General features: G+C 39.7%; 1 protein-coding gene across 2 annotated transcripts in view; it reads left to right on the top strand.

Annotated features, from left to right (window-relative positions):
* PLEKHG2 (pleckstrin homology and RhoGEF domain containing G2) overlaps nucleotides 1-17,313 on the top strand; it is a 65,049-nt gene that overhangs the window by 26,295 nt on the left and 21,441 nt on the right. For both annotated transcript variants that reach the window (XM_072429706.1, XM_072429705.1), the window contains 3 exons: nucleotides 1,856-1,930; nucleotides 2,607-3,043; nucleotides 15,876-15,976. In XM_072429706.1, the coding sequence (XP_072285807.1) occupies nucleotides 1,882-1,930; nucleotides 2,607-3,043; nucleotides 15,876-15,976 (587 nt within the window). In that variant the 5' untranslated portion in view covers nucleotides 1,856-1,881. The remainder of the gene's footprint in view (nucleotides 1-1,855; nucleotides 1,931-2,606; nucleotides 3,044-15,875; nucleotides 15,977-17,313) is intronic.

Here is a 17,313-nt window from a genome sequence, read left to right as displayed (position 1 = left end):
CCTAGTGTAAATTACTTTTGATGGTATTAATGCGGATTAATGTCTATGAAGCCTATTCAAATTGTATTCAGTACATAAAAACATTTGCCACATCTAAAACTATCTAAGCACAGCCACATGCAGAATGGTTATTTTCCATTGAACCTATTCCCAGTTCCAGTGGTATGCTTTTGGCATGTGGAAAAAATATATTCTGTGAAATATGTTGTTACTTAAATTTTTTGTGTAAGCAAAAACATTGGGTTGCATCTAAGACATAGAAGTTTCTGGTTGTATAGTGGTCTGTTTATTGTCAGTAAAAAGAAAATGCATAATGCATATAACAAATTGTATGCACACATTAAAATATTAAAGTGGAAATGAAAATCACATTTTTCGTATTTCTGTAAGCCACTGCCACTTAATTAGCAGCAGTGACCCCATGATGGGCAAAGTCCACTTTAAATAAAGGGTATTAAATCTGAATTTACTTCACTAAATATTTATTAATGGTGACGTATCTTTAAAAGAAAATTCTACATTGTCAACACAACTCCATGATCTTCCTTCAGACAGATTGGCCATGAACGCTCCTTTCTCGTAGTAGACTCTCCAGTTTGGACATTTCCTTCCCAAATTAGAGTCTCCAGTTTGGACCCTCCCATCTCGAGGTAGAGTTTCCAGCTTGGACGCTCCTTGGCAAGCTAGAGTCTCCAGTATGGACGCTTCCTTCTTGAGGTAGAGTTTCCAGTTTGGACGCTCCCTTCTTGAGGTAGAGTCTCCAGTTTGGATGCTCCCTTCTTGAGGTAGAGTATCCAGTTTGGATACTCCCTTCTTGAGGTAGAGTTTCCGGTTTGGACAGTTTGGATACTCCCTTCTTGAGGTAGAGTTTCCGGTTTGGAAGCTCCCTTCTTGGGATAGAGAATCCCCAGTTTGGACGCTCCCTTCTTGAGGTAGAGTCTCCAGTTTGGACGCTCCTTTCTTGAGGTAGAGTCTCCAGTTTGGACGCTCCTTTCTTGAGGTAGAGTCTCCAGTTTGTACATTCCCTTCTCAAGGCAGAGTCTCCAGTTTAAAGCCCACCTTCTCGAGGTAAAGTCCCCAGTTTGGAGGCTCCTTTCTCGAGGTAGAGTCTCCAGTTTGGACGCTCCCTTCTCGAGGTAGAGTCTCCAGTTTGTACGCTCCCTTCTTGAGGTAGAGTTTCCAGATTGGACGCTTTCTTCTCAAGGTAGGGTCTTCAGTTTGGTAGTTCCCTTCTTGAAGTAAAGTCTCAGTTTGCTAGAATATTATAAATCAGTTTTTTTGCAACCTGGGTTCTTTGGAAACCCAGGGTTCCTCCAGATGTTGCTAGGGGTTTCTTGAGCAATGAGCAATTGGTGCCTCTCAGGACAGTTACCACTGACACCAATGATCTTTTTGACTATCTGTATGTATGGCCAGGGCCATGTTTAGATATCATTCTGCTCTACATTCATCTTAATGATGATATTCATTTCTTCAAACCTCACATCTGTCGTATGAATATTTTATCATTACTTTGAAGTTATCCTGTAGAGCACTCACAACCAGAGTTTCATGAAACCCTAAGGTTTCTCCAGAAATTTCTTTAAGTTCTTTAAAGAACAATTTGTGTCTATCAGGTCTATTTACCTGACACCATTTATCTTTTTAGCTATCTACAGAGGATACTTTCTTTTCAGCTGCCAGCAATGTTGGAGACATTCTTTTCAATTATCTCCACGAGAATGTGCTCTGAGCAGGTCCGCCATCAAGGAGGGAAAAGTGGGAGAGGGGTCCAAGACCTAGTATGGGGCCCATACATTTCTGATGGTGGTCCTGGCTGTGAGCTTTGGATATTGTTATCATTGTTCCCATATAGGACGGGGAGACCCCCATCATATCAACATGCCGGAAGGAGCCCTGCAAGGAAGCAGAGAGCGACCAGGTGAACAAGGTATAGTTTTATATTATACGTTTCTGAGCTGCCATAACTTTTTTTTCTGATTGATGAAGAATGTATACCTTTAAGATGCTCTAATTGGGTCCTTTCAGACTTTTGCCCTGTATATAGATCTATCTTTATCTCAGGAATGTGTAAATTCACCTATTTTTGACAAACAAATTATCACATCCCATCAGAAGAAAGATTGAAAGGGCAGAATATAATTTGTATTGGACTTTTGACCCAATGATTGTTTATTGGAAAATTGAACAGGCTGGTTGGTCAACTGGAAACTAACCAGTGGGTCTGCCCATGTGGCTTAATCTAAAGTCTGCTCGAAGTTTGTTCCAACTTTGCTACCAGCATTTTTAAGTCCCTGTGACCCCCATATGGTACAAACAAATATTGACTAGCCTGTATAGACAATAATGCCTTATGTGTGCTCATTTTATGTTCCTTTTCAGTTTTAATGAATGAGCCCTGGTAAAAGGAATTTAAATGTTTTTAGTTTTATAGAACTGCATAACCACAGAGGTTGAGTGTATTAGTTAAGAAATAGCAGAAATGGACTATGGATGTAAGCTGGTTGAGATCCAGCTCTGGTTATTGAGCCATTATAAATGTTAACAGACCATCACTGTCCATAATCCTGATCTTCAGACTTGTAATGTATCCATCTCTCTCCTAGCTTCCCCCAGGCCTTCATCTGTCAGTTCTCTGAGTGGAATAGTAGCCGGGATGTCTGGCAGCTGTACCTCCGTGAATACTGTTTGTTCGGACAGCGATCGTCCAGTCAGCCTTAGTTCTTCAACCTCTTCAGCCTCTTTGCAGGACAGTCACAGTTCCTTTGGAAGCAGTGGGACTCTTGGCTCCTCGCAGTACTGCAGCCCTCCATATCCCCAGCAAAATGGCAGTGACATTAGCCTTGATCTTACCCCTGTGGCCCAGCTGGAGATTGAACACAAGGGACTGCCTAATGAAAGAGCCTTTCTGGGCTGTACATGGTCTCCAATTCTGCGTAAAGCCAGGGATCCAAAGGCCAAGCTTTCCCATCTGGACAGAGTGGTGCTGGAGATTCTGGAAACAGAGCAGGCCTATGTCAGAGACCTCAAAAGCATTGTAGAGGTATGACGCTTTGGATTTATTCTGGCTGAAGAGTTTGCAAGTATAACTGTTTTCTGTGCTAATTTCCCGATGAATGAGTTGTGTTTCTTGATCCAAAGCAGATGGTAGATATATGGTCTGCAAAGGCCATGTTTTTATTGTTACATTTATTTGACCGGTATCCATAAAAAGTCTGATCATAGAGTTATGTTTTCCATTGTCAAAATAATGCTAAAATATCCTCACGCTAGATCTCTATACTATTTTTTGATATTTAACCAACACAAGTTCATGAACCAATAGTAAACTTTTTTGGAATGTAGGCTATATTCAATGGGAATCCTTGAACTGCAATAGGACAATCAACATAATTACCATCACTAGAGCAGGTATAGGATGTTGTAGTAAACCTGTTCTGTAAAGTTCTTACAACCAGGCATTTCCTCTCCCTACATTAGAGACTTTCAAGAAGTGGTGAGGTCCGTCTAGTGAAGCCATATTGATACCTGATGCCATAGTTGACATCTTCTGCAGCACTTAACAGAGAATATTGAACAATTTGTGTTACTAACCAATTCGTGTTACTAACCAATTTGTATTACTATCCAAAGACGCCTACAATCCAATATCCCATCTACAGCATAGCTCAGCGTTTCTCAACCAGGGTTCCTCCAGGTGTTGCTAGGGGTTCCTTAAACAATGAGCAGTTTGTGATTCTCAGGTCAGGTACCACTGATATTAATAAATGTTTTATTTCTTCTGACCACCACACAAATGTACTGTGAGCTGGGGATAGAGTAAATATACCCAGGGTTTCCCACGACCTAAAAGTTATTTTAAAGTCTCCCCCCAAGTTAAAATGGTCAAAAATCACTGGAGGGATTTTTGGGGGGAAGTCAATAAACCTCCCAGTATTTAGGAAAAAGTCTAACCCAGAATTTTTAGAAAATGTATAAAATTAGCATATTCATATGGACACAATATGGTTTATGTACAGAATTTGGTGCAAGAGGGGAAATGGATAAATTGATCTTGTATTTGTATTTATATAACACCGAAAGTATACAGAATGATGTCGCTATGTAAAGGTCTCAGAGAAAGGATGTGTTTGTGGATCATCACCCGTGACCTTCCTTGGAATCAGTCACGCAGCTGGGGATGCTTGCGCCATAGGATGTTTTTAAAGACATTACTATCCAAAAAAAAGAGCTTGCTTAAAGGGATTATATATTTTCTTTGCATAGGATTTAGCTTGGTTGCCTTGTTGTATTTTCAGGGGCTCATATACATACGGTATCATTTTCTGGTTTCATACCTAATCTGCCAGAAGTTAGGTTATTGTATGGGCCCCCTGGACTTTAAAAATCAGTCAGCCTATCAGATAACAAGCAGCAGAGATGGGGGATGCAGTCTTACAAAGATCAGATCAACAAATGCATGTGGTCTTTGCCCAAGCACTGGTTGCCGTTGCAATTCTGGGCAAAGGGATATGTAGACACCAGTTCTGCACAACCCACTACTAAGACGATGAAGATACTCAATGGTCCTGCCAGAGCTACGTGCAGCCTCTAACATCTGCTGTGAGATCTGTGTTTTCATATCAACATTTAATACATAGGGTCAGTAAGGACACATAGGACTCTTTTTATTCCTCACCACAGGTATTCTTTAACCTCTATAGCTTTAAGGAGATCTTTTCTAGACTAATGGAGAAATTTGGCTTTTCCCATGTGCTGTTTAAAGTATATTTCAATAGGACATGAATGTGGTTTAGATAATCTCTTAATTGTATTTTTCACAAACTAAACAAGTAAAATTTTGAATAAAGCTATGATTACGCACAAGGCATACTGTCAGCATATGAGAGTTTATATAACAGTTGACTACCTAAAAGCACCAATTGACCACCAAGCCCTCAGTATTTTGTGGGTGTTGCAGTTAACTTATGATTTTAAAGGCTTGATGTAGATTTATATGGCCATTTCTTTTGTCGGCTACTTCTGTAGACTTGAATAAGAACAAGACAAATTCATTGCTGCTAAAGCCTATTAACCACTTTGCACAACCACCTGCAACCACCTCTTTGAAGCTAAGTGGCCATGCTATATTTCTTTTAGTTGAAGTTGAACTTCAGGAAAATACTAAGTAATGTAGTTATGTATTAACTAAATGCGCCTAGTTTCTACATTTAAAAGGAACCAGCTTCCAATATTACCTAACAACGTAACAAGGAACATGCGGATATGAAGAGGGAGCAAAGAGGTGAGCCTAAAGCTCTCCTGTGGTTCCTCCACCATCCAGTCATAGGGTGTAGGTGACCAGGCTGGACTTCTGCAATACTGTGGATAGAGCCATGGCCAGGAAGTATGGTTTGGATATGGTGCTAAACCATAGACCCAAGAGATAAAGAAAGACACTCAACAGACTTAAATATCACTAAACTGAAATATCATGTTGTGGTGGACTGACCCTTTAACTGTAATTATTTGTAATTCTGAGTTTATTCTCCAGATTTGCTTTCCCCAGTTGCCTAGGTTCTTGCCTAAGTTGTGTAATGAAATATTGAAATAAGTCACCCCCTCCAAAACTTCTTCTGCCCTCTTACCACATTTCTGGGCCTGTAAAGCAGTAGTTCAACAACTGTTTAATGTCTCTACTCACAGCATGCATGCCTTGTGCTATATGTACTTTATGATTTACAATTTACAGATCATAACAACAATGCTACTGGACACCTGGAAGCCAATTCCATTGTTAGGCTAGGAGCATGCCATCATATCATAGATGAAGGTCCAGCTGTCCATGCCATGAAGCTGTATTCTTAGCTCAGGGCGCAGCTGTGTGCTTATTTTCTTCATAACTATCATTTCTCTATCAGGAAGCAGTACTGTGGTTTCATGGTCCCCAGGGGGAATTCTGGAATTCTGGGATACTCAGCACTCAAATTATCTGCTGATCTCTATCTCTGTAAGCATGGAATTCTTCGACACATGGGGCAGTATTAACAGATGGTGGTATAATTCTATGTGATGTTACAGAGAAACAACAGGGAAAAATATAAGATGGAATTAACGTATGGAAAACCCAAATTATAGGATAGGGAAATTTTCCTTTTTGCCCTAGACACAGCAAGAAAGAGATATCTTCAATGCAAAGGGATATTCCATGAAGTTGTCAATAGAAAAGGTTTGCCCATTGGAGGAAATCCTTGTTTCTGCTAGGATTGAAACATTTTGTATTTTCAACCAAAGTCAATGGTCACCAGAGCCAAAGGAAAATAGATAGATGTAACTAACCCGTCCACATTTTAGCTAAAAATGAAAATGGGCACATAATAATTATGGGTGGTATTGGACTGAATTCCTTACCTTCAAGCAGCATTTCCCTATTGTGTGAAGAGACATATGGGGGTGTGATTTTGTAGGACAATATTTGGTGACAGCTGAGGCTCCTGCAGGCAAAGGACTCCTAATAGGCTTTAGGGTCTGCTGTGTAAGTGCACATACAGTGTGCAAATATCAACTCCTACTTAGACTTAGTTATGCTCTTAGCTGGCTTTCATAAATTTTTGAGATGGGAAATAGGGGTAATTGTGAGTGCAATTTAAACATTTAAGACATTTGTTTGCCATACCTCCACTCACAAAGTCCATAGTGAAGGGCATCCATGTGTGCTTGGTAGCCAGCGGCTCTGGGCAGTGCGCCACGCAGCGGGGGAAAAAGGACCCTGCTGGGGGCTCACCCTCCAGAGCAGCGGACCACGTCTCCCATACAGATGGCAAGCTCAGGGAGGTGAGCGGGTTGTGTCTCTGGACCTGCAATGGAAGAATGGGCAGGTTCTGGCATCATGACGTCACTATGGGGGAAGATTCTTCTTCTTTGAGTGAAACACGGCCTTGCCCATGCCCGGCCCGGAGCCCGTAAGTTTAGTGGTCCGTAGGTCCAAAAATGTTGACCACTGCTCTAAAATATGTCTAAAGTCAAAACTAGTATTTATGGTTTCAGAGTAGGCAATTGATAAAACCTGTGCCAGGTCTTAATTTTTTTTCTTGCTCCTTTTTTAAGACGGAATCCTGTGGATTAAGAATGATTTTTTTTCCCTTTTAGAGCAAATTGAAGCATTCTTTTTAGGGGTATTTTTCTTCCCTTGGAACAACTGAAGGTTTATTTTGAAATTGTTTTTTTTTTTCAAACAACAACTATGACCAAAGCAACTTGAAACTTTTAGGAATCAGGATCTGCCACAGGCACTTATCGTTGGTTCCCAACTCCTTCCATTCACTTTTCATTTTCCTTCACAATGCCTAAAAAAGGATCTATGGTATCAGTGGTGGCCCAAGATGAGGCCAAACCTGCCTATTGCTCTAGAAACACCTGGAGGAAATCTAGGGTTTCATGGAACCCTGGTTGAGGGAGCTTGATTTATAAAAAGAGGTTATGATGAAAACAGCATCACTTCTATCACAGATCCCTAAGAATTCTTGTTTTAGTATAGTATGGAGAGCCATGCAAACCATTCTTTTTCACCATAAATGTAAAATGAATGACAAAAATACCACATAGGCTTAAACACCTCAAAGTATTTTCAGAAGTCAATATTTTTAAATCTGTACTTTTCATTAAAATAACAACGGATGATCCTTCTATAAAAGTCATGGGTCAGACAGATCCTATTGTAGGTTGCCAATGTTGTCTCTCAATAGAAACTACAAATCAGCACACATATGGCCTGACTTATTAAAGCTTTCCAAGGCTGGAGAGGATACACTTTCATCAGTGAAGCTGGGTAATCCAGCAAACCTAGAATGTATTTCTTAAAATCATTTACTATCTGCTAGCATTTTTCGAATCCTGGACCAGATCCATTTCAGGTTTGCTGGATCGCTCAGCTTCACTGGTGAAAGTGTATCCTCTCCAGCCTTGGAGAGCTTTAATAAATCAGGCCCATTATGCAGGCATAGAGTATTGCTGTTAGGAATAGGAACCCCACCCTGAGAAATGATATTCAGTGAGCACTGGAGCACATGCACACATGCATATAGAATGCTACAAAAAAGTTGCAGGAGATTAGTGTAATGTAATCTTTATGTATACAGTTTTTCTATGGAGATGTCCCAAATTCTCTTCTTCTCTGGTAGTTGGGTCTTGAATACTGCAAAGGATAGTGCCACGTCATTACATGATGCCTCCCTCCAGACTATTTACTTATGAGGTCAAGGCAGTTTGATGGTGCTGCCCAAAGGGATGGGTCCTTGACACCCTGGGCCTAAAAGAGGTGTGTTGGCTGATGGTCGGTGTCATTCATCCCAAAATAAGACCGTTGATGGATCACAGAGCTTTAAATCTACAGAAGACAGCTCTGTAGTATAATTATTGCAGCCAGAGCTAATATTTTTAGTATTAGGCTTTTTTAAAAGCTTGATTTGGGCTTTTCGCACGCTCTACTGAGCTATGCAGCTACTTCAAAGTCTGGTTGCACAATGGCTTGATTACCCTCTACCATTTTCACATTAAATTCTTTGTCATTTCCAATAAAAAGACTAAAAGAGTGAAACACAGGAAAACTTGCTTTTAGAAGTCGCGCAAGATGGATGCTGTCTGCTCTTGATGGTTTATAGCTCTCCATCTGCATTGTGATGAATGTTCAGCCTGAACCATTATTTAAACAGGATAAACTGGTGGCCAGTTAGTATTCCTGGAATGCCAGAGATTGCTGAGACCCAGCGTCTCTCTGACACATTCCCACTGGGCAGGGGTCACTGTGTGAGTGAGAGCAGACCACACTCAGATGCAGTATGCAGTGTCAGTGCAGTCCCTCTGTGCTGTGTGCAGTGTGTATGGCTTGTGTGTCCTGCTGGGCAATGCTTGGTCGGTCTCTCCCCTCACACATCAATCTCATGTATAGGGTCAGTCACATCTGTCACATGTTTGAGTAAAACAGCTTCATGGAAAAAAAAAAGTTTATGTTTTTTTTCAACAAAACTTTTTTTTTACAGTTGGAAATGAATAATGTGGTATAGAGAGGATCAGGAAAATATTAGGAGATGCAGGTTTGTCTTATCACTAAAAGTAGTTGAGTTTTCTTTATTAATATTGGTTTTATTTTTATCCTATGTTATTATTCCTGAGATACTGAAAAGTATACAAAAGCTTTAATATCTGTTCGTTTCTTATATTTGAATAGTTTAGATGTAATATGAAGAACAGTTTACAGTAAGAGTACTCACCACCATTTACCCCAATTTTTGGATATAGGGTAAAATACACTTTTTAGTTCAAATGATGTAGGCAAACGACTTATCTTCTTTAAACGAAGATAAGGGTTATTTGTAGGGAATGGCAGTCAATAATAATATATAACATGTTTTCTACTATATGTAGGCGCACCCCTGTCATGCCTTCTTTTTGCAGAACATTAAAACTTAATATGCAAAACTATGATCAAAACTATATTTCCTTAATATTCTTATTTTAAAATAACAAAATAAACAATGCAAAGACTGAATGAAACGTTTATTGCATAATAACACTTTTTCATAATTAAATAATAAATAATAAATAAAGGTGTATAAATCCACCAAAAACCTAGATCTGAAAGAGGAACAGTCCTCCAAATCATGTATATGTGTCCCTGCTCTAGCAGAGTTTACAATTTCAAATAAATATTATATTCCAACACCACAATCACACCCATCATAAAAAAATTTGGCACCTATTCGTAATTTTTGCTACTGTGCATCAACCAGACATGTTGGAGAGATAGATCAGCAAGTACTGAAGTATTGCAGGCTTTTGCAACATACACAGTTGTATTATATGTTCATTCTTAACAGCATTTATAGATTTTGGTGTAGGGCACCCAATGAACAGGGCAATGCCTAACTTTATATAAACCCACAGGCCAACCCTCTCTGTAACGCTAACAATAATACTCTCTGCAAACATTATACTAGCTTGCTTTGTAACCCATCCCTAACCCTCTCTGAAACTCAAACACTAACTCTTTCTGTAATACTAACCCTTCTTCTAACTTTAGACCTCTTTTAAACCAAACACTCACACTCTTTATACCACTAACCCAAATCTATTCTGTATCCTAACTCTAACCCTTTCTGCAATACTACCTTAAAACAATAACACTAATCCTCCTTTCACTGTTCAATAACTTTTCCTGTAACCAGGAGTGTAGTCATAAAAAAAGAAGAGGGGGCACAATACTATCCATGGTGAGCGAGCATGCGCATCATTGTTATGTAAACGTGCCCGCCCCACTACACCCTGCCTGTGTCACTCAAAGGGGAAGAAACTTCCCCCAGAGTGACGACATGATACCAGAACCAGCCTACTCTTCTATTGCTGGTCTGAGCCTGCGAGACACAACCCGCCCACCTCCCTGAGCCTTCAATTCCATACTGTAGACATGGTCCGTGGCTCTGGCTGGTGCAGCCCCCCAGCCGTGGACCACCAAATAATTCTTTGCAAAATAGGAGTGGGCATGCGTGCCCATTCCCGAAAACTGGGAGGGCATGGCGTTCCACTTGTGCCTGCTCCACTACACCCCTGCTTGTAACCCTAACACATGTGGCTGAGGGCAGCATTCCACTGCAGACCCAGCTGTGAATTGGAGGTGTTGGGAACCATTTTGTGCATGTGTTTGCACGCAGCTGCATTGGGGTGGTCTGTGTGTGGTTCTTGAAGGCAACAAGTAGCTCCTGGCTATGTGGTTGCTACTCTGGAGGAAAAAATATATATTAACCCCAACCTCAACCATACTCAAATGTATGACAAAGCAGTTGCCAACCTATTGACAGAATCACAGCTGGGGAGGGGTGACTAGGAGAATCCAACAGCTGTGCTTTTCAACTGCAAGCCTGGAAGAGGCCTAACCTTCCCAATATTGGTAACCCTATTACTAACCGTTTCTGTAACCCCAACACCAACCCTTTTTGTAATCCTGTATTACTAACCCTTCCAAATCTAAACTCACTGTATACTGCACTCCTGCACTGATATTCTCTGTGGTAAGACAGCATTCCTGCACTACTGGGATCACAGGTTTAGTTTATTGTATATTCTAGATATTGCATATATGGAATACATTGCACCACACTGGGTGTGTATGGGCACCATATGTGCATTTCCTTTGGACTTTCCAAACAGCTGTCAGACTGATTGAACAGTTGATGTCCTCTACCCCAGCCTAGGTCCTGTGAGGTAGTGTGGAACCTAGTTGGAACCGTTCCAATATTGCAATTGCTTGCTTATCTCCTAGAAAATTGCTGCTGCACACTGTTGACTATTTAACTATTGCTAAGGTTTGGAAACCATGTCATATATGCAATGTTGTATAACTGGACAAGGTCCTGTACATTATTGTTTTTAACATTTATCATTTTTATGATAATTTTTAATGTATTATTCCAAAGGTTTCAGCATATCAATTCTCCCCTATAATAGTTATATGTTTTAGGGGTAATCAAGATTTGAAGTGGTCTCAAGGTCAAAACCTTGTTTTTGTGACTTCTTCAGTCTCTTGGAAGATGTTGAATCCAAGATTTTCAACTAATGATCACCTCTTATATACTCATCTGTTCTATGATTGTTTTTGTCTTCCCTGTATGTCTTTCCCCTGTCTTCTCTCCCTTCCTCTTTGCTGATTTCATTCAGTCTCCCCTAATGCTAGTGAGGCCCCTTGTGTCATTCCAGAGCTCAGCCTCTAACCCCTCATCCGGTTTGTGAGAAATACCCTATTTGTAAACAGAGTTTCCGCTGTAAATCCACACGGGTTCAATTCCTCAATTACACAAGAGGGAGAGCAAGCTCACAAAATGTCTGGGGGATGGGGGGGGCATATTGGAGCCGCTGTGTTGCAGAGCATTGAAACAGAGTATGAACAGCCGTATCATCAGCCTAAAGAGAACAATAAGATTTCCTTACGATCTTCCCAAGATTCCAAAATTTTTTTTTAATGCAATGTCATCTTACTTGCATAATGTACAGATCAATGGCCACTGTGCAAAGAAAGGAAAGACAAATTAATAAGTTATTTTTAAAAACTTAAGAAGAAACTACGTATTGACAACAGTAAATAAATCCCTTCATAGACAATGGTGATTGGGATTGGTGTCCCAATTGGAATATTTGTCCTCTGTTTCAGAGAGAGGAAGGCATTGAGATTTATATACTAAAGTTGTGAATTATCACTTTTCACTTAGCTTAGTAAGTGAAATTGAAAATCACTTTGCAAAAAAATACCATATTGCATGCAAGGAAAAAAAACAGATTTCGCTTGCACAACTGGATAAGTGAAACATATAGTTTCCTTTATTAAACAAATCTCATGGTCTTTGCCCTAAACACTCACCCATTCAAAGCCCTTCACTACCTTTGTAATGGAGCTGGGCTTCTGGGTTTGGGGCACACAAGCCTTCCCCCAAATGACAGGGCTTGGGACATGAAGGACCAATCATAAGGCAAGCAGCGAGTTCATCCACTTGGTTCCAATATTGCCTGACATGGACCTTACCCAGGGTGGACTCCTGCATCAGGGAGATGGCGGAGTATAGATTTGTGAGTATACCTTGCTGGGATGGGGAAGGAGAGCTATCAGGAGACATTGGGCCTGATTTACTAAAGCTCTCCAAGGCAGAAGAGGATACAATTTCATCAGTGAAGCTGGATGATCCAGCAAACCTGGAATGGATTTCTTCAAAGTCATTTGCTATTTGCTAGCAAATGTTTTGAATCCTGGACCAGATCCATTCAAGGTTTGCTGGATTACCCAGCTTCACTGATGAAAGTGTATCCTCTCCAGCCTTGGAGAGCTTTAATAAATCAGGGCCATTGTTTTTAGTCAGTCACCCAACCCACACATTTTATTTGTGAGAACCTATAAACACAAACACATTGTCGTGATGCAAAGCAGGAAGTAGAGACTACATATGCTAAATAAAAATATAGATTCTCCAATCTTCATATATAATTACAAACTATACAAAGATACAAAAAAATCTTGTTTGACTTTGCCTCAGTCCAGTTCGAGTTGCTTTCCTTTACATACTGTATACATCTGAAAAAAACAGATGATGCATTCCCTTAAAATGACTACATACTGGTTGCGGGTTAACCTATAATGACTTCATTCTGAACGTTATTAAAAATAGCTGTGCGCCAGACAGCTTCTGGGATTCTAAACCAAAAAAAAAAAAAAAACATCTGCCTCTAATGAAATGATTTCTAGGTGCCACAAAGGGTACTGGAGAAAAGTTCATGGAAACCAGGGACCCTTGTAAGAAAATGCATTGCTAAGACATCCAGCAGTGTCACTTTCAGCACCAAGGTCATTATATTCCTCTAAACCTTGATGCAGATTAACATCTGTATGAAATGTAAATGATTTTTGGGGTATTGTTATAATATTTTGTACACAGGAACTATTGACCCATGTGCTTTCCTACTAAATAATTTTCTTTTGAATGAAAACTAAAAGATGCAAAGATGATGCCCTCATCCTATGTGTTTTAGTTTTGGGTGATGTTAAAGAGTTGTGATGTGAGGAGATTTTGCCACTGGGCTTGAGGGGAGAAAGAGTTAGAGGTCTATACTCCCCTGTTCAATTTTCTTGGGTGGGGGTAAGGGCAGTACATTTGGGAACAGCAAAGGGTGTAGCTGGATTTATTTAGTCTTGGCTTATATTACTAAAATTTTAGCTGTGGTTGGACTGACCCTTTAAAGAAGAATAAAATGGACTGTAGGTCCCTTGACCCATGCTAAATTAAATATGTGAGGCCCTGACTGGTATTCTTGAACAGGCTTGCACGGTGCTTTTTATGGGCCCAGTAACAGGTTACTGTAACACACTATACACCTTTTGCAGATTTAAGTTCTCTATCACAGTTCCTTCCACCCGTGTTGTCATCTTCTCCACCACTTCTTGTGGGTCCTAGTTCTCCTCCCGTTGGGAGGATTCTTTTGATGTAACATGTGTGTATGCACATGGGAGTTACATCAACCCTGGCACTAGACTGCATTTCCAATATCTTACAAATGCTGAGCATGAGACATTGTCCTGCATATGTGTCACAGGCAATAGGGACTCTTAAAAATTTCTAGCAGAAGATGGAAAGATTTTTTTAGCAGAGACATACAAAGTTAAAAACTTTAAGCCCCACCAATTGTTCACCAATCCCCTAAAGCTCCACTTCAGAGTCAGACAATTGGTGTCTGTGCTACACACAAAACTTGATTCACCCAACAGATATGTAAAACTAGGTGCAAAGCAATGAGTGGTGGAGGCCTGGAGTAAGCCCTCATCAGAATATCATTGAGTATGGTTAATGTTATTTTAAGCATTGGTGCAGTGAGGGCCACAAGGGAACAATAAGTGTTACTGAACCCTTACGTGTTTATGATTCATGATTGTTTTAGCAATGCTTCCACACCTTTTTTTTTGGATTGAGTTACATTTTATTTGAGAAGTCTTTTTATTTTTGGAAGTGTCTCCAAACGTATGGTCTTGGGCTGAAGCAGTACTCATTTTAACCTGGTCTCATGCACTGCCACTTTTGGACTGTTTAACAATGTCATATATTCCAGCCACTGTCTGTGGGTACCATAATAAGGGTCTATGTATCTAAAACTGGCAAACTGGTAGGGATAAACCTTGAAACCACAAACCAAGCTAACCAGAATTAAATTCCTTTCTTATGATTTATTTTGTAATTTAGTATATTTGTTTAAGGCTAGACGTTTTAGAAGGAAGTTGCACATGCAGGAATGCTCCAACTGCCCTCATGATAGAGACTTTTGAGAGTGCTCTTCAGTGCTTTATGGATTTGGATGCTTGGGTATGTTTATTTAAAGATGTTTAGTGAAAGCAATCTAACTAAAAGCCGGAAGTTATTATGGGTGTTTTATAATGTGGTCACTTATTAACACGTGCAAAATTTCATTGGACCAGGTGCACCTTATAATGCAAACATTGCAAGCATCATGACATTCCCATATTCCACAATGATGGTGTCCCCATATACATTGCTAAAAAGTTTAAATGCTATCCCATGGCATTCCCAACTTCCCAGAACTTATTCTTTAACGTTTATGCAAAGTTCAGGATGTTAAATAGATTTTACCCTTTTCACCTCTCATATAACTGGAGGCTTTTTAATGAAAAAGGGTCCAAATATAACCTAACAAAAGGTCCAGGAAACACTGAAATTCTTTATTAGGTCTTAGTGATGAATAAACTATACAGTATAGCCACCTATATGGACACCCGAGCTGTAGACTAATATGAGCTTGCTGGAGCGCCCATTCCAAAGCCATGGGTTTCACTCTTCTGTCAAGGTCTTCCACAAAAAAATGGAGTTTGACTATGGCATTGTGTGTCCATTTAGCCCAAAAAATGAGTTCAGGTTCAGAGTTCAAGCACTGATGTTGGGCGAGAAGATCTGGTATAGCAGTTTATGCCAAGATGTTTGGTAGGGTTGAGGTCAGGGCTCTTTGCAAGCAAGCTCCTTCTAACAAGACCCATCAAACTATGTGTATGTGAAGTTGGCTTTCTCCACAGGGTCGTACCCCTGCTGGAACAGCAAATTGTTTCTCTAATTGTTCCCTAAATTGTTTCCACAAGGTTGAAAAGACGCAATTGTGTAAGATGATTTTGTATGTTGTACCTTTCACTGAAAACTCATTTGGATGGATGTTCGCATACATTTACCATATAACAATGTGTATAGTTAGTATAAGTATTTGTGTTATTGTGTTTCACCCTGTGTTGCTTACTGTAGGTCTTTTTTTAAACCATCTGGATTATATTCAGCATAAAATATGATGAGTGTGTCTTCCTTCACCAGGATTATTTGGGCTGCATTATAGACTGTGGTCAGCTTCCCCTCAAACCTGAGCAAGTCAGCACTTTATTTTGCAACATCGAAGATATTTATGAGTTTAACAGGTAAGAAAATATGTTTTTTTCGGTTATTTAAATAATATTAATTTAAATATTAATTACTAGGTAAATGAGGCCTATTATTTAGGTTTGTGTACTCCCTCCCTTATAAGGGCGGACCAATTAATAAGAAATTTATATCCTTCTTACAGCCACATGAACAGCTGGAAAGGATAGGAATTAGCCTTCTTCCAGCTCACGCTGCAGTGGTGAGCATTTGGGTTCCCACTTGCTAAAGGGCCAACAAGGTGAAAGGGTACAAAGAGCAACAAAGTACCCTCATAAGGGGGACTACAAATCTATAAATAAGGCTCATAGGTGCAGTATTGCCATTGCCAAGGTACAAACCTTTTATTGCTTTTAGTCACCTGGATAGGGAATCATTCCAGAGTTGACCCAGGCATAAAAATAAAAACTTGACAAAAGTTCCAAACATTGTAGTCTTCATCCATAATTAAACTAAGTTCCACTTTCCCTTTATTTTATTTTTATTATTTTTTATTAAACATTTCCTTAATTTGCATTAGGCAGACAAACAGCGTATTAAATTCACCAAATCCTCTTTATTCATGAACAGTAGTAAGTAAAACTCTCAGCTTGTTTTTAGTTGGACTTTTCTTGTCATCCATATGATTATTAATTGAGAGTCTATTATATGAACACCACATGTATAATGCGAAAAGCACATGTGCTGTCTCCTTTCATCATGTATAAGCAGACATGTATCTTCAGGCTAAAGGCCCCGATGATTGAAAAGTCTGGACTGGTGGTACTTATGCTGTTGGATCCTCTCTGAGAAGTGGAACTGAATTCTAGAAAATGGGTACACTATGTCCCTTTTTCTAAATTTGTCTATTATTACTAACATAGAGTCTATTTTCCTTAAAACAATCTATCTTTGCCCAGTCGGAATAACTTTACTTGAAATCTCAAACTGATAGTCACCATTGCTGTGCACTTCCCCTACTTCCCCTAAGAAGCTGCACTCTCGAGTGATCTTCAGAGTTGATTTCACTTGCTGATGTACAAACATAGAGATATACCACAACCTATAAAGTGCACAAGCCACCCCAATAGCCCCCCCCCAACTCTCAATTACTAAAGTATTTTGCCATAATCAAGACTACTTTTCTCATCTTTTGGAGAACTTGGACATACCCCTCCCCTCCTATTGTGTGATACTTTCCTTACCTCCTAGATTGTAAGCTCTTCTGGGCAGGGTCCTCCCCTCTTGTTATATCACTGTCTGTCCTTTGCAACCCCTATTTAATGTACAGCACTGCGTAATATGTTGGCACTATTTAAATCCTTTTAATTATTTTTATTATTAATAATAATAATAA

This window comes from Pyxicephalus adspersus, chromosome Z, assembly GCF_032062135.1.
Source record: "Pyxicephalus adspersus chromosome Z, UCB_Pads_2.0, whole genome shotgun sequence".
NCBI lineage: Eukaryota > Metazoa > Chordata > Amphibia > Anura > Pyxicephalidae > Pyxicephalus > Pyxicephalus adspersus.
The sequence above is the reverse complement of the archived record's forward strand: the minus strand, read 5'-3'. Positions and strand labels throughout refer to the sequence as shown.